The following is an 18,720-nucleotide window of genomic DNA, read 5'->3' as shown; positions in this document are numbered from 1 at the left end:
TGAAAGCTGCTATCACGTCCCTTCTTTGCCTTCTCTTTTTCTAAACTGAACAAACCCGATTCTTTCCATCTTCTCTCATAGACCATATTTTCTAGACTTTGATCATTTTAGTTGCTCTTCTCCGTACCCTCTCCAATTTCTCCACATCTTTCTTAAAATGTGGTGCCCAGAACTGGACACAATACTCCGAGGCCTACTCCGTGCAGACTAGATGGAAGAATTACTTTCTGTGTCTTGCTCACAATAATCCTGCTAATGCATCCCAGACTCACGTTTGCTTTTTTTGCAAGTGTCATACTATTGACCCCTACTCAGCTTGTGGTGCACTATGACCCCTAGATCCCTCTTTGCAGTACTCCATCCGAGGGGCTCACTTCCCATTTTGTATATATGGAACAAATTGTTCCTCCCAAAGAGGAGTAGTTTGAATTTGCTCTTATTGAATTTCATCCTATCTTCTCCTCAGATGATTTCTCCAGGCCATTTTGAATTCTGACTCTACCTTCCAAAGCACTTGCAACCCCTCCCAGCTCAGTATCACCTGAAAACTTGATAAGCGTACTCTCTATGTCATTATCTAAATCATTGATGAAGATATTGAACAGAACTGCCCCCACAACTGACACCTGTGGAACCCCAATTGTTATTGCCTTTCAGCATGACTCAACCACTAATAACTACTCTCCATGAATAGCAACGAAGGGTCCTGTGGCACCTTATAGACTAACAGAAAAGTTTTGAGCATGAGCTTTCATGAGGGTTCCCCTCCCTTGGTGTTCACACCTCCAGATCAACTGCTGGTAGTAAGCCTCACCCTTGCTGACTGAGCTAACCTTGTTATCCCCACCCTTGCTCTGGCTTATTTATACCTGGCCCTGCAGATTTCCAAGACCAGCGTCTGAAGAAGTGAGTCTGTGCTCACGAAAGCTCATGCTCAAAACTTTTCTGTTAGTCTATAAGGTGCCACAGGACCCTTCGTTGCTGTTACAGATGCAGACTAACATGGCTACCCCTCCAATACTTGTCTCCATGAATGGTTACCCAACTACTTACATACTCACTTGATAGTAGCCCCATCTATGTAACATCTTCCTAGTTTACTGAGAAGAAGGTCATGTGACACTGTATCAAATGCCTTAGCAGTATACCGTATCCACCACACTACCCGTTTATCCACAAGGCTGTTATCCTATCAAAGAAAGCTACCAGGACGATTTGATGATTTGTTCTTGACAAATGTACGTTGTTACCTATCACCTTACTATATTCCAGATGTTTGCAGATGGATTCCTTAATTATTTGTTCCATCATCTTTCCTGAGTTGTCCTTCTTTCCCTTTTTATACATGAGCACTAGGTATGCCCTTTTACAGCCTTCTGGCATCTCTCCTGACTTCCATGACTTTGCAAAGATGATAGCTAGTGGCTTGGATAGCTCTTCTATCAGTTCTTTGAGTATTCTAGGATGCAATTCATCAGGCCTGGTGACTTGAAGACACTTAACTTTTCTAAGACATTTTTAACTTCTTCTTTCCCTATTTTAACTTCTGGACCTACTCCATTTCCACTAGCATTCAGTATGTTAGGCATCCAGTCTCTATCAACCTTCTGGGTGAAGACTGAAACAAAGAAATCATTAAGTATGTCTGCCATTTCCACATTTTATTATTTCTCCCTCTTTATTAAGCAATGGGCCCACCCTGTCCTTGGACTTCCTCTTCCTTCTAATATACTTGTAGAATATTTTCTTGTTTTCCCTTATCGCTTGAGCTAGATTGAGCTTTTTTTTGTGCTTTCGTCTTTCTAATGTTGTACCTACATTCCTGTGTTATTTGTTTATGTTCCTCCTTTGTACTATGACCCAGCTTCCACTTTTAATACAATTCCTTTTTGATTTTTAGGTCATTCAAGATCTCCTGGTTATGTCAAGCTGGTCTCTGGCCACACTTCCTATCTCAACTACGCAGAAAAATGGTTTGCTCTTGTGCTCTTCGTAATGTCCCTTTGAAAAACTGCCAATTGTCTTCAAGTGTTTTTCCTCATAGTCTTACTTTCCATGGGATCATAATCCATTGCCTTTATTTTGCTGGTCTCTCTTCTACCACTCATTCGGATAATGAGCTTTATCGCTTCATGATCACTTTCACCCAAGCTACCTGCCACTTTCAAATTCTCAACCAGTTCCTCCCTATTTGTTAAAATCAAATCTAAAACCGCCCCCACTCAGTAGTTTTCTCCACTTTCTGAAACAAAAATGGGCTCCAGGGCATTCCAAGAACTTGTTGGATCATCTGTGCCTTGCTGTGTTTTTTTCCCAAAAAATGTCTGGATAGCTGAAGTCCCCGATCACCACGCCCAAGTTCTGTGCTTTGGATGATTTTGTTAGTTGTTTTAAAAAACGCCTCATCCATCTTCTTCCTGGTTAAGTGGTCTGTAGTAGACCCCAACCACGACATCTCCCCTGCTTCACCCCTTTCAACTTTAGCCAGAGACTCTCAACAAGTCTGTCTCCTTTGTGCAACTCAACCTCAGTCCAAATATTCACATTTTCAATATATAAGAGAACACCTCCTCCCTTTTTCCCTGCCTATCCTGCCTGACACATCGGTACTCTTCTACACCAATATTCCAATCATGTATATTATCCCACAAGTCTGTGATACCAATTATGTCATATTTATGTTTATTTACTAGCATTTCAAGTTCCTTCTGCTTATTCTGCATACATCTATAGACAAACAACTTAGATACTATGATTTTACCCTCCAGCTCTGTCTTGTCCCGCCTTTATCTCTGCTCTTTCAGCCCATGCTCCCCTCCAATTTACGACCTACCTCCTGGGTCTTCCTGGTTTTCACTAAGCTGTGGGGGTTTGTTCACCTGCCCCCATCAATCCATGTTTAAAGCTCTCCTCACTAGGTTAGATAATCTGTATCCAAATACCTCCTTACCCTTCCTATTTTAGATGAACCCCATCTCTGTTTAGCAGTCCTTCTTGAAACAGCATCCCATGGTCAAGCAAGCCAAAGCCCTGCTGGTGACACCACCTCCACAGCCAGGTATTCACCTGTCTCTGACTGTGCTCTTACCTCTGACCAAAAGGACCTGAAGAGACCACCACCTGTGCTCCAAACATCCTCACCTCTACCCCTAGAGACCTGTAGTCACGCTTGGTCTGCTCAAGGTTACACCTTGTAGTATCATTTGTGCCTATATGGATGAATAGCATGGGGTAGTAATCAGAAGGCCAGATGATCCTTGACAATCCCTGTAGCATCTCAGATACGGGCCCCTCGGATGATTGCTCAGCTCTGGTATCCAGCGCAGCACAACAGTTCTCCAGAACCGCCACGGGAGGTTGGGAGGAGCAGGGGTGGAGCACGACCTGCTGCAAGAACTAACAAGCTGCCAGTTCTCCCCACCTCTCCCCCACCACCTGAAAAAGAGACATCTTCTCTTCCACCAGTGGAGGAGTCCTGTGTAGCTGGATCAATTTCTCAGCCTTGGCTGTTTCCACAGAGAGATACTCAAGGAATTCCACCTGAGCTTGGATGCTCCTCTGCCTAGCCACCTCCTCCTGCAGCTCTCCCATCTGTCTCCTGAAAGATTCCACCAGTAGGCACCTTTCACATTGGATGTTCCCCTCAGTCTTCATTTGTGTAAATGGGAAATGTGAGCCATCACCTCTGCAAAACCACACCAGGGTCTGGGTAGATGCATCCAAAGTCAGGTGGTCTGTCTGACTACAAGCACAGGTGGAGGAGACAGGGTGGTGCTGGCACAGCACTGACACACATTCATCTAGTGGGAATGCATTAACAGGTGTGTTGTGAACAAGACACGAGAAGTCATTCTTCCGCTCTACTCTGCGCTGGTTAGGCCTCAGCTGGAGTATTGTGTCCAGTTCTGGGCACTGCAGTTCAAAAAAGATGTGGAGAAACTAGAGAGGGTCCAGAGAAGAGCGACAAGAATGATTGAAGGTCTAGAGAATGTGACCTATGAAAAAAGGTTGAAAGAATTGGGCTTGTTTAGTTTGGAAAAGAGAAGATTGAGGGGAGACATGATAGCGGTTTTCAGGTATCTAAAAGGGAGTCATAAGGAGGAAGGAGAACTTGTTCTTCTTGGCCTCTGAGAATAGAACAAGAGGCAACTGGCTTAAACTGCAGCAAGGGAGGTTTAGGTTGGACATTAGGAAAAAGTTCCTCACTGTCAGGGTGGTCAGACAGTGGAATAAATTGCCAAGGGAGGTTGTGGAATCTCCATCGCTGGAGACATTTAAGAACAGGTTAGATAAATGTCTATCAGGGATGGTTTAGCTAGTACTTGGTCCTGCCATTGGGGGAGGGGGCTGGACTCGATGGCCTCTCGAGGTCCCTTCCAGTCCTCGTGTTCTATGATTCTATGAATGGCACAAGTATTACTACAGCTATTAATCAGAATATGGGAAATACAGCACTACAGGTTGTGCCTCCCTCTTCCAGCACCCTCTGGACCTGAGTGATCCCAAATTAGGAGATTTGCTGGATCAGGGGAGGTCAGGTCTCCTGACTGCCCTGGGGGGACTGCCAGCCTGCTGGCTGGGTTCCCCTTCTGGCTGTCACCAGCTCCCTGACTCCAGGCTGCCTGAGGAGCTCCACTCCTGCCAGAGCTCTCTGCCACTGGGATGCCAACCAAGGCTTGCCACGGGACTTCCAGCCACGGGGCTCCGTGCCCCAGCTGGGCTACCCGCTGTGGGGCTGTCCACGAGGCTCCTTGCCCCAATTGGGTTGCCTAGACTGATTCTCCACTCCTGCGGAGGCTGCCAGCCGGGCTGTATGCCCCAGCCAGGCTCCCTGACCCAGCTGTCTGCTACCACGGGGGGCTGCCGACAGGGCTGCCTGCCTCAGCAGGGCTTCCCGACCCTGCCTGGGCTTCCCCTAGTGGGCATCCCCAACCCCACCTGAGGGTTCCGCTATAAATGTGCCGCTAACAGCTCTCTGGTCCAGCAACATCTGAGATCCTACTAGGCCAGGGATGTGGCTGGATGAGAGTGCCAGACAGATTTTCATCCTGTAGAAGAATTTTAAGTGTGACAGTTTCAGAAAGGTTATTGTGTATTTGCACATAGACTGATTTATCATCCACAACCACCCAGAGAAAGATTAGAAGATGAACAATGTTGAATTTAAACACTTCTTCCACCTTTCAGAGGTCAGTCAATCTATGGCTGTGTCTGTACTAGCCAACCTAAGTCTCCACTAGCTTTGAACAATAAGGGAAGATGTGGTGGAAGAAAGACAAACGAAAGACACAATGGTTTAAGATAAAAAAGTCGGAGCCTCCCAGCAGGTTCTGTCATTGCTGTCACTAGTGGAGAATTACAAATTTACACTTCACTGCACTACCTGGGATCCTTCACCAAGGATAGGGAAGAAGTCACCCAGGTGGCAGATGCTGCTGCTACTAAACTCTTCCCTCGGGAGTTTTCCCTCTGCAAGGTGAGGGGAGCTGATTTACTTTTCAAAATGCCTGTGGTGCCCTGCCTGTAAAGAGGTCATGAGCTGAACCAACATGTACTCCAGCCACATGTTCTCCTATCCTAGTCAGAGCTGCCAGTTTTGGGGCTACAGTGAGATCCTACAGGCTCCCCCAAGAGGAAGTATTTGGCTTCTTCCCTTCCTAATGCCCACAGCAGTTTGATCTATTATATAAAAATGACAGTCACAGCCAGTAAAGTCGAGGTTGCTGTCAACAGAAAATGCAGATTGTTTTCATGTTTACCAGAGTCTCTGGATATGGAAATAAGGAGGAGACAGAGGGACTAAATACAAGATATTTGCCTTTTATTAGTTTATTTTTGACATTTTCAGTAAAGTTTGGTAGTAGACAAGGCAAAATCTAAAACTTGTGATACTTTTCGTTTCTTTTACTATCCATAAAACAGTTCAATAATAGCCTTCCCATCTACTACTTGGGGGTGGGGGGAAACACAAGGAAGTAACAGGATTCTAATTTACCTGTTGGAACAGGGGTGTCCCATGTTTGTGGATACTTATTACCAAATTTTCCAGCTTGTAAGGGTCTCTCTTTTGTGCAATCACCCTTTTCACCTGAAAGAGAACATTCACATTATATGACTAGCATCTGATGAAGTGAGTCCGTGCTCACGAAAGCTCATGCGCAAAACTTTTCTGTTCGTCTATAAGGCGCCACAGGACCCTTCGTTGCTGTTACAGATCCAGACTAACACGGCTACCCCTCCAATAATTCACATTAGAGTAGAACTTAACAACACAACTAAGTTGCGCCCCATTGTTCTGGGCACCAAACGAACATATAAGATACAGTCTCACATCTGCTTTTCAAAGTCTTACCAACTGGGAGTCCATAAGAGGACTGTTTCAGTGGAAACATTTAACATTTGTAAGCCAACATACAGCTGGTTGTCAGCAGCACCCACAATCCCCAGCAATTTCCAATAGTGTTGTAGATCCACAGCACCTTTGAAATGAAGCCTTCTAAATATTAGACTTCTTAATGAACAGTTTTCACAAAGTTACCACGTGAGTCCATACTGAATACAAACATTGAGGGCAAGTATACGCTACAGTGGAAGGATGAATTAAGGTACGCAACTCCAGCTACATTAAGTAGATGGAGTTGACACACCTTAATTTGCACTTCTGCACCATCTCCACTGTCCTACTGAAGGAAGGGAGAGAGAAGGCACGCTGTGAGTTCAGTTTAGTGCACCTCTGCTAGGGTACACTAAATTGAACTCTGGAAGACTGACAGCTGCAGAGTCAATCTGCCCAGAAGTGAAGATGTAGCCTAAGTGTCCTCTAGATTTTTATTGAGTTTGTTACTCAACAGGCTTCATTTTGTGATGGACTGTAAAGTTCTCAGAGGTTAAAGTTGTGTTGTCAATGACTTATTTGGCACAGGGAGTTGGGTATGAAAACCCAGTGCAGAACACACGAATGAGTACATCTCGCTTTGGACTATAGGGAACAAAATATCCTTTCTTCCCCACTTTCACAACACATATCTCTGGGCCAAAATACGTCAATGAACAGAAGGTAAAGGTAGACAAAAAACATTAGAATAACCAGGTAGTCTCCCTGCCAGTCTAAGATTGTTCCCTACAGTACATGTTCTAGGGAGTCAGAGTTTGTGGTACATGAAACATTTGCCAAAATAATAATAATAATAATAATAATAATAATTCCTATGACTAGGAATGCTTCATTTTTCTCTTTTGAACTTACCTTGAACTTTGCTGAATCCTATTGCCCAGTGTTGTTTCCACAAATATAGTCTGGAAAAATGTACATATCTATAAGCTCTTCTATTGGATGCTTAGAGAGGACTTACACAAGAGATCATATCCACAAAATCAGCTATAATCTATATAAGCCTTACCTTTGAAGGAAGAAACAAAGTTCAGATAATCAATAAAAACAAAAGATAAAGTGCAGTGCTAACATTTTCCTCTGGACTGCCTTGTTCAAAAATCAGTTATGAGCAAAATTCTCAAAAACTGGACAGGTAAAGATTATAAAACTGTAATTAAAATGACAAAAAATAAATATATAAATTACATCTGAAAAGTTTTTGTATTTTTCCAGTCCTGGTACATAGCTTGTGGCTTGTCAATGCATGACTCTCTGGCAATAATTGCTTAATATGGGTGAAAAACAAGTGCTGCTTTTGCAATTGGCTAGTTGCACCTCTAAAATCTCTGAGTCTCTGGCCTGGCAACTTCTGTGGTCTGGCACGACCATGCACGTTGCTGAAAAAGAGCCCCACAGCCTCGAGAGTTGGGAGCCAGGAGACAGGGAAGACAGCAGCCTGAAGCCAGGGAGACTTGGCACTGCCAGTAGCGGCCCAGGATGGTGCTGGTGAGCATCTGGCAGATGGGTGGTGAGTGTGGAAGCTCCCTTGGTCCAGCAAAATCCCTGGCCCTGGGACCAAAGAGTGCTGGACCACGGAAGAGGAACCTGTAGCATGCACTCTCTTAATAATGTTTGATTACCAAAAGCACTGACTAGATCAATGATATCTTTCCTAATTGTGTTGTTTACTAATAAGAGGACTAATCAGAGACCTAATCTGAATGAGGTAATCACTGAAAACTGCTATAATTTACAGTACATTACAACACTAATAACTACTGTAGAGTAAATTTCTTAACAGTGATCTGATTTTGACAATTATTTTTACAGATTTGATTTTAGGATCCTGGAAAATAGGAGTCAAATTGGATACAATGTTTAGGAGATATGAGGATTTAATTTTTTAAAAAAGTGACTTGACTTCTTGAACTTATTTGAGTTATTTATAACTCCAAAATGGTTTGGCCTCGGAATACCTCATTGTTTTAACTTGTATTTTAATCAAAACTTCTGCCTTTGACTAGTTCTGAGGAATTTCTTAGTGGAATTTATTCAACATGCTGTCAATACTTCTGACTCAGAATGATGTTGATTGCAAAGATAACCTTCCAATGCAGGTGGCTACAGTGAGAGGATGTGGGAGGGGTGGCAGCAGGCAGGAAACTTGGGGTGCGGCCAGTGTTCCCTGTAAGTTGAGTTAAGAGAGACTCAAGTGCCACTCAGCTGATTAGCAGAGCGCCTACAACTCCTACAGTGGGAAGCATGTGTTTCTATTGGTGGTGCCTACCTGCACATACTGTGATGCACATAAGAAAATTTATTTCACCCATGGACTAAGAAAATTAAGAGGGAACACTGGATGTGGCCTAAGGGAAGAAAGCCACATGGAGCACCCAAATGTCCATGCAGGAAGGTTGAAAGAGAGCCACATTTATCTACATCTACAGTGGCTCCTGCTTTAAGGCAATATGCCAGCAAGGAGCACCACTGCAACCCTTCACTGAAAAGGATCCTATTAAGAAAATGCCCCCCAAAACACTCTACTTTGCCACTTAGCATATAACTGACAACTGGAACTACAAAAACTAGACTAAAAGTTAAGTAGACTACACAAGCCACAGCATGAAGCAAGCCGTACCTTTATGATGGATGCATGTGTACAAAACCAAACCACACCCTCCACAGTTCCTCAAGTCCACAGGCAAACAGAAGCAGGTTTAAGATGTTTGCAGCCACTGTCTGTGAAGTTAAAGTCCTCATCAAAACCACCTTCATTTGAAAGCCCTGCATTAATCGTTAAGACGGAGAATTTTTAAGCACAAGAAGTAGAGAATGTAAGGTTGGCATGGTACGGGGTAGAGATAAGGTTGCTTGAAGTGTATCTGCACACTTCAAAGTTTTCTGATTTTCAGCTTTCAAACACTGGTGATTTTATCGAAAGAATTTCCACTTAAAAAAAATGGCCTGAAAAAGGAAGATGAGGCTTGTGTCCTGAGTTTTGACTTTTTTCTATGTCACATGCTAGTTTCTTCTGATAAAATGAATTTTGCAGAGATCAGTTCAAAGTTGATCACCCTGATTTCCGTTCACTGTTTGATGAATTCTTTTGGTTAGTTTCAGAAAGCAGCCAAACAAAATGCCAAAAGGTCTCTGGGTATTTCTCGCTTCACTTTCCTCCAAAGGCCATGTTGTGATTGACTGTAAGTAGTTTGATTAAACTGGTAAGGAAAATTGGGAATGCCTAGTCACCTCACCATAACATTTTATATAATTTATGGCTAGTAGGCCATAGCTTTGACAGCATGATGGTACAAGGATTCTTTCAGGTTTTGGTGGCATATTCTCTGCTGCTGAACTCTGCGCCTTTGCACCACTCAGAACTGTAAATCCTCATGTGGGAGAATCCTCAACGAGCAAAGAGTTCCTGTATCTCCCTCTTTGCAGCTCCTGTGTAAAGGAAACATCACTTCCATGGAAGGAGTGAATCCATCAGTCCCTGGCTTAAGGGTTGGGTGAGATTCTCTGACAGTACTCCCTTTGTTCCACCCTGCAGAAGATCAACATAGCACGGTATGCCACTTAATCCGCCAGGATTAAATCCAGACTTCTAGTATAGCAGGTATTATGAGGTCAGGAATATGGACGTTCTGTAAATATGATCAAAATAAAGTTGCGGCCTTCTGTCTTGGCTGACCTTTGACCTATCCAGTATGGAGTCCAACAAGGCATATTCGTAGGGGTGGCATGGCACATTATGCCTTGCTCTGCACCTTCCTGAAGACAGAATGTCTGCTTCCAAAGCTGTCTGTCAAAGCACTTTCCAACACCACCACAAAGACTAAATCAACATAAGAATAGGAAAAAGAATTATTTAACCAATGGCCAGTCTATAAACAAATTTACCTGACTGAGGGCCTGATCCAAAGCCCACTGAAGTCAAACTCCAGTAACATCAATGGGCTTGATCAGATCCTCTGCATGCAGTGACCTCTTGACAGTTTGCAGCCCTACATTCAACCTTTTAACAAGACCACGATACATTATATATAAAGCATGCCTTGTAAGGTATCATATAAAAATGCACATCACTGTCGTTGTAAAATATGTACCAATACTGTACATAAATTTATACTACTCTACTGTATAACATTTCTGTAACATCTAGATGTTTAGAAAAGCAGACACAAACCAGTTCCACAGAAACAAAAGACAAACCAACAACTAAGCCAGGTTTCATAGTCAAGATGATATCAACTAATTAAGTGGCCATTTTTTGGCAGAAAGAAAGGGGTAAGTGAGAAATGTACGTATTTAGCAATGAAAACTGCTGACGGTTCCCAAGTAAACAGACTGGCTGCTGCCTGAATACCAGATGGAGATGACCCTCAAAGAGGGGAGAAAGGTATAAGAATAGAGTATGTTCACGTGTAGCAACTGACCACATATTACTTCTCTCCTCCTTTTCTCTATGATCACAGAAGCAACAGCAATATAAAAGACAACCTGGGCTGGAGATTGAGGGGACACAGCTGTCCATCAGTCTAGACTGTACCCTGGATATCTTCACAGACATGGCATACCCATACTCAGTATCCTGTAAGTAACTGTCGTATGGAAAGGACTATGGGACAACCTGGATTCTTGACACAGTTTCCACGATAATAAAAATATAGTAACAAAACCAAAACTCCTGACATATTTCTTTGCATATTACCTTTGAAGATCAAGATATTAAATTGTCAGCAAACAGAACAGATGCACAGGGCATATACATATTTATGCACTAATTATTATGTTCCTGCGCCCCACCCTTTCTTTGTATTTTTTATACTTACTCATCTCTGCAGAATATTTTGAAGCCTATGGACAAAAACTCTAAGTAAGGTTAAATATGATTACATATATAGAAAACAAAATACATTTTAGATTTTCCCAAGTAAATACTAGTGCTCAACACAAAATTGATGCAATACACCCATGTAAAAGTGAGTCTTACCAGACAAGAAGACAAAGGCTTGCTCATAAATAGAAAAGAATACAGCACTTATAGAATCATAGACTCCTAGGGCTGGAAGGGACCTCAGGAGGTCATCGAGTCCAGCCCCCTGCCTAAAGCAGGATCAACCTTAACTAAATCATCCCAGCCAGGACTGTGTCAAGCCGGGACTTAAAAACCTCTAGGGATGGAGATTTTTCTCCTAATGCCCCACAATATGCCATTAGCTTTTTTGGCTACAAGGGCACACTGTTAACTCATATCCAGCCTCTCATCCACTATAATCCCCAGGTCCTTTTCTGCTGCACTGCCCTTCAAAAGACTAAAACTACTTTATTTGATTTATGTATAAACTGAAAGAACTACATTTTATAGTTACCTCTTCTTACCAAGCAGTGTCCCACTTAGTGCTTCTTACCAAAAGCCAGTGTTAACTCCACAGTAGTTCATTAATATAGATAATTTTACAACATTCAATATTTTACAGCAGCAAAAAAGTTAAGGCAAGCCTCTTATTTAAGAACCTAATTGTAGGCATCCAAATTGAAATTTTGGCTTCAATCAGTAAGAATGCCATTCTCCCCACATCTGTTTTGTACGTACCTAATATTTCAAGGGACGAAGTCTTCTGTTACATTTGACTGCTAATTGTATTTCCATTCTTCCTTTAAACACATCCAAATCAAAGCCAACATAAATACAATACAGGCAAGGACCAGAGCAGGGAAGTTGAAATCACTACCAATCTTTGTTTCCTGTGCGAGAGGATCAATTATTATGTCACCGAGATGTCAGAACCAGCGCTAGATATAGGTCATATAGTTTGACCTTCTGCTAACAGCAACTTTGCATCTCTAAGTCCTGAATGCCCTTTCAAACCTGTACAAGTCAAATAAATAAAGATACATGGTCTTACATCAGCGTAAAGGGAGACAAGAATCACTTTGCACTCAACTTGTTATTTATATTCTCTGCTTGGTCTTTGGGGAGGGACAAAAGAAGGTAACAGTTTAATAAAATGATGCCTCCTGACAGCCAATGGAGCATTATACCTTATTATTTATTACCCACGATCTACCCTTTTTAAGATAGTGGTCAGAACATGCTAGTTTGAACAGGCGTAAATGAACAAAAGAGTTAACTAGAGAATCCCATTTCTCTAGGTATGTACACCAAAATGATTTTATTGTATTTCAGTACCACATGAGTTCCAGCCAAAACTAGAATCAGCAAAAAATGAGAGGCTGGTACAAACTAATATGAGAAAGGCACCACTTCATTTACAAAGAAATACTGTGTAGTTTCTTTTACTACCATATTAATCATTACGGAGTGCTGACATTTAGGCTTACAAGCCATATTGAGAGATACTGGGTACAGGCATAGAGAAAAGATTAGAAGTTCAATTACTATATTAAAAGTTTTCTTAGTACTACTCTGAAATTTCACTTCATACCTAGATAAACTAAGCTGTTTGATCAATTAAATTGTAATTAATTCATAATTTCTGAGCGTCACTGGCAGACATCAAGAGGGACACGTTGCCAGTGCTATAACAGAAATCAAACAGTGGTGAAAAATATTGTTCCCTAGAATAGGAACAGCTTTCCCCATTGTGATAATTTTCAGGTTGCAATGCCACGCAAAATGCAAAGTTTTACTAGTTTGCAAAAAACTAAACACAGGTAGGACCTCCTGAGGTCCTTAACAGCCCTAGGATTCTAGGCACTTCACCAAGGCATACAAATATACCACGACTGTGAATAGAAGAGCACACATATCTTAGCTTTATTCATATACAAAAGAAGTTACAGTATTATTCACACTACAAACATGTTCCAACGACAAAAATGCTTAACAACTATGTGTTGCCAATTGAGAGAGGTCATCAGCCAATTCCTCCACTCTTGGGAGATTCAATCATTACTACAGTCTTGCTTTGAGAGGCACTCTGTGAACCTCCTAAATTAACCTGCATGTTCTACCTCATGCCTCCAAAAGATACACGGGTAATACATGCAACTCTTCTTCTTGCCCATTTCTGGCAACTAAGTATGGTATTTCACCCTCAGTCCAGACGCCCCTAAACAGATAGGAAGTTGTGGAATTGCTTTCACTGCTAGTCTGATGACCTTTCTGCATAAGCCATTTAATGAACAAAGTATATACATGAGTTTTGGCCAGTATGCCGTCAACAGTGTTATTCTGATCCCTCTAAGCATTGATCTGTAAGCTTAACACAAAGATAAAAACTGGAGGGAATTTCAACAGTCAATTCTTCAACCATTATTCATATAAATTATCATAAAACACAGTTGCTCACTGGCCCCCCATGAAAAAATTCCCACTACTTACATGTTCTTATAAAAACATCCCCAGCTACTGAGCACTTAACACCTTTAGCATACCCTTTGAGGTAGGTAAACGCGTACATTGGAAGTGGGACTACAAACAGGAAGATGAGGCATGAAGAAGTGACTTACCCAAAGCGAAACAGCAGATCAGCATCCACGCTAGTAGTGTGCTTTAAGATAAGAGTCCTGGAATATAGCTGGAAATTTGAAATTAATGGGCTATTAGAGGAGTGGTTGCAGAGTAACAGAAGATAAGGAAGACGGTATTAGCAAAACCTCTACTGCAGAGCAAGTTACAGAAGCAGGGGCCAATTACTAGTTAGACACTATATAGAAGTTAGATTCAAACAAGAGCTGAAAAAACAATACTTGTAAGCTCTATGTACCTGTTAGTGTTAACAACTCATAAAGAACAAAATGAAAGAATGTGTAGGTCTTCTGTTTAGCAAAGCAGCAGAGTTAATGACTGATGACATCAAGAAGGCTCAGGGTTTAATGAGTATTTCACTTTAGTTTTCACTAAAAGGTTAATGGTGTTGAATATCTGGTCATAATATTAATAACCAGGAGGAAAGATCTCAACTCAAAATAGGGAAGAACATTTAGATACATGCATTCAAGTTGTCAAGGCCGGATGAAACTCATCCTATGATAATTAGGGAACTAGCTGAAGCAACCTTGTAAGCATAAGCAAATATTTGCGAGAACTCACGGAGGCTGACTGAATTCCCTAAAGACTGAAGAAGGGCACAGTATCTATCTTTTTAAATGGGAACAAAGAGGACCCAGAGAATTATAAACCAGTCAGCCTAACTCTGACACAAACAGAAACTGGAACAAATTTAACCAATTAATTTGTAAGCAACTAGAGGACAGCCGGGTTATAAAGAATAGCAGATCATGCCAAATCAATCTACTTTCTTTCTTTGATGGGGTTACTTGCCTAATGGATGGGAGGTAGGAGTTAACATGATATACCTTGATTTTTAGTAAGGCTTTTGACACAGACTCACATGACACCAATAAGCAATATAGGCAAGCACAGTCTAGATGAGATGACTATAAAGTGAGCACACAGTCAGTTGAAAGACCATCCTCAAGGAGTTTTCAGTTGTTTACTGTCAAACTGATAAGGATGAATCAAGTGAGTTCCAACTCCTCCAGGAGTTAGTCCTGGGTCTGGTACTAATTGCTGTTTTCATTAATAACACGGAAAACGGTGTGGACAGTATGCTTATAAAATGCGCACAGCATATCATGCTGGGAGAGGCTGCAAGCACACTGGAGGACAAGATTAGAATTCAAAATAATCCTGACAAACTGAAAAGTTGGTCTGAAATCAACAAGATGCAATTCAGTAAAGTTAATGTAAAGTACTACACTTAGGACAGAAAGCTCAAATGCTCAACTACAAAATGGGGAATGACTTTCTAGGCGACAGTACTGCTGACACAGATCTGGAGGTTGTTGTGGATCACAAATGGAGTATGAGTCAAAAGCATGATACAGTTGTGGAAAGGGCTAATGTCATCCTGGAGTCTATTAACAGGAGTGACATATACTAGACATAGGCAGTAATTCTTCTACTTTACTTAGCACTAGTGGGGCCTCAGCTGGACTACTGTATCCAGTTCCAGGTGTCACACTTTAAGAGAGATGTGGACCAACTAGAAAGAGTCCAGAAGAGAACATAAATGATATAGGTTTAGAAAATCTGACCTACTGGGCAGGCAGAAGACCTAGGCATGTTTAGTCTTGAGAAAAGAGAATTGGGGTTAGGGGTGGGGGATGATCTGATAACAGCCCTTGATGACATTAAGGGTTGTTATAAAGAACACTGTGATTAAATTATTCTCTACGTCCACTGAAGGTAAGACAAGTAATAGGCTTAATCAGCAGCAAGGGAAGATTAAAATTAGATATTAGAAAAAGTTTTCTAACTAGTAGCATAGCTAAGGAACAGAATGGTCTTCCAAGGGATACTGTAGAATCTCTATCTTGCAACAGTCTATTATACCAAACATAAAAGACTACATACTGTATTACTCTCTTACATTTTAAATGCATTATGCAGCTTGCGTGTGTACATGCGTGTATTAAACTCACCTCTAATAAACAAAATTTTATTCCACATACATCTAATTTAAGATGGAAATGCGAATAAGCCATCTCACATTAATTAATCCTGCATTAAAGCTTATTGTCTACAAGTCACTGCTATGAGGGATCAAAATGAACAATATAATCAGCACAATGAAGACAAACTTGTGAGCAAGTTAATGTATCTGTCCAGTCTCCAGGGTGGTAGTAACTCCATTGATACTACAGTCTTCGGTGCATAGACCTGCAAAAGAGCAGGGATAGATAGCTCAAACCCATCTCAATTTCCTCCGCATCCAGAACTTGCTAAGAACAAAGGGATGTACAGGCACTGTAAAATGCTCCCTGCTGCTAGTTTCAAGCAATGAAGCTTCAACTTTCAATTAGTATGACCACCTCACTCCCAGCCCTCAAAACATAGACTTCCATGCACAGATGGGACGTCATGGAGCAGTCCTGAAAAGTTCATTTTAAAAGGAGATTAGCCTTTATCAGAACCCAGGCAGGAGGATAGGGCCCCTTTTAAATCTGCTATAAAAACATCAGCTCCTACATCAGACAGGTCATCTACGTCAGGCAGGAACATGTTTGGCTTATCATGAGTAATGAAATCATGTTTCAAAAACATTATGCCATTTTCACTGCAATAATTGGACATCTCCCTGTTAATCCTCTTCCGTACCTTTTCTATACTTTTTGGTTTTTCAGCTCTTTTCCAAAAACGCCTTGGCAACATTGAAGACCAAATTATATGGGTATCAGGAAAGGCCCTTCTAAGGATGCCCAAGTCACTTTTCATTTTGACAATGAGTGACATTCTACTCTGTTGCACCAGATCGTTTTCCCCAAGGTGAATTACTATAATTGATGGAGACGATCTGAGGTAATAAATTTCATGAAGAAGAGGCAAGAGCTGATCCCACAGCATTGCCTGTATGCCATGCCAATATACAAATGCACTCGAAATTGGGAAACCCAGCTGCAGCCCATGTGGGTGAGTGCTTGCCCTCTTCTTTGTCAGCAAAATCACAGAATGGCCGCAAATCCATATTTCCTTTGGTTCAGCTTGCATAAAGTTACCACCACCTAAAATAAAACATCACACAGTTAATCATTTTATAGAACGTCTAAAGCTTATATGCTACACCCCAGGAACACCCGTCCTAGCTGACTGAAAACTATAAAACTTCAAAATAACAAGAGTGTTTTTCAAGCACCAAATTATAACAAAGAAAAGAATAAGGAACAACCACATGATGAACAGGCTGATTTTCTTTACCAGACATATATACTTGAGGTTGCACCTTAATTCTCTGAAGCTCAAAGTAAACTCTCCAGAAACATCCTTCATGGAGAGGCTTAAGAGTTATAATTAAATCCTATTTCTACTATTTCATGTCTTCCCAATACAAGATGCATAATGCTGTCAATTTGTTTTGAGGGTGGGATGGGGGCTCACCTTCAAGATACTTCCAACCATGTTATTCAGGCTGTTAAACTCAACGGATTTTCTTGCCATCATCAAGTAAACATTTTCAAATAACATTCCTGCTTTTTTGCATTATTGCCTTGTATACTTTGAGTATGACTGCTGCCTTGCAGTCTCTCAACCGCTCACTCCCAAATTACGCTCTGCCTGCTACCAGCACTCCTGTTCCAGTTCTGTCCACAATACAAGGAAGAATTGGAAGAGGGAAAACTGGATATACGGATGTGTATGAGAACAAAGAAGTAAGGGAGTAGAGTTTGGGAGGGGAAGACATAAAACCAGGAAGCACCAAAAGCAATCAAAAACAGATAAGAGAAAAAAACAAACTCCCCCAACCCTAAATGAACAAAAAAGATGGCATGGCCCTCCACCCATGCTTTATGAAAACTGGCTTATGAATATAAATACTTTAGACAAATTACCAGGCCACCTGATCCTGAAACCCATTTTGTATCTGGTGCTTTCCCACTCTGAGGAGCTTGTCTACACTTGCCCCCAGCTTTGAAGGGGCATATTAATCAGGGTGATGGGGAATTACTAAGGAAGTGCTGAGGTGAATACGCAGCACTTCAATGGGCTAATTCTCCCCCGCAGCAATTTCTAAGTGTCAAACGTCAAAATGACAGCGTGCGTGTAGCCAGCACTTCAAAGTTTGACACTTAGAAGTTGCCGCGGGGGAGAATTAACGTAATGAAGTTCTGCACATTCACTGCAGCACTTTATTAGTAATCTCTCATCGCCCCGATTAACATGCCGCCTTCGAAGTTGGGAGCAAGCGGAGATCCAACCCAGGTGAGAGAAGTGTGAACTGAGCACAAAGAATTCCTGCCTTGGACAAAAAGCATATAAGGAGTGGAGGGAAAAAAAAAAAAATCAGACAGCGAGGCAATCCCCAGGAGACCTCCCACCCAAGATGCCTGCTGGAATCATCTCCACTTGAGAAAAAAGTAAAATTTGTTAAAGTCAACTTTTTAAAACTAGATTTTATAAAGTTGAATTTGAGTGTCCTAAACCGCTCACGGTCAACATAGTGTGTCCCCATAAGGTAACCTAAGTCTGAATGTGGAAGCAGTGCATTGTGGGCACCTATCCCACAGTTCCTGCAGACCTGCTGCATTTTGGGATTTTGTGCTGGTGTCTTGTGGGGAAAAAAAGTTCCTGCAAGTGGTTCTGGGTTTCTGATATCATCCCAGAATGCACTTCCCTCACTTCCTGCTTCAAACAGAGCATTTTTGCATGTTTTTTATATTGACTGTCATCTGCCATTACCAGGGGTAGGCAACCAAAATAACAAGGAGACATTTTTCCAATTTGGTAAAAAACTCAATTCTTTACATTTATATAGAGAGCCACAATGCATTTGAATATGAGACAGTCCTTAACAAATAAAATCAAACCATACTTTTTG

General features: G+C 41.6%; 1 protein-coding gene across 4 annotated transcripts in view; it reads right to left on the bottom strand.

Annotated features, from left to right (window-relative positions):
• The window catches only part of ST6GALNAC1 (ST6 N-acetylgalactosaminide alpha-2,6-sialyltransferase 1), a 75,782-nt gene that overhangs the window by 46,891 nt on the left and 10,171 nt on the right, over nt 1–18,720 (bottom strand). The window contains exons 2-6 of one of the 4 annotated variants that reach the window (XM_075014502.1): nt 16,506–16,909; nt 11,973–12,124; nt 9,012–10,211; nt 7,247–7,296; nt 5,996–6,088 (exon numbers count right to left, since the gene is read on the bottom strand). In XM_075014502.1, the coding sequence (XP_074870603.1) occupies nt 5,996–6,018 (23 nt within the window). In that variant the 5' untranslated portion in view covers nt 6,019–6,088; nt 7,247–7,296; nt 9,012–10,211; nt 11,973–12,124; nt 16,506–16,909. Of the gene's footprint in view, nt 1–5,995; nt 6,089–7,246; nt 7,297–7,336; nt 10,212–11,972; nt 12,125–13,136; nt 16,910–18,720 lie in introns of those variants that run through there. The other 3 variants (XM_075014500.1, XM_075014501.1, XM_075014499.1) reach the window with 3 other exon arrangements.

Source organism: Carettochelys insculpta, chromosome 20 (genome assembly GCF_033958435.1).
Source record: "Carettochelys insculpta isolate YL-2023 chromosome 20, ASM3395843v1, whole genome shotgun sequence".
Taxonomy (NCBI): Eukaryota; Metazoa; Chordata; order Testudines; family Carettochelyidae; genus Carettochelys; species Carettochelys insculpta.
This window is presented reverse-complemented; position numbering and strand designations above follow the sequence as displayed.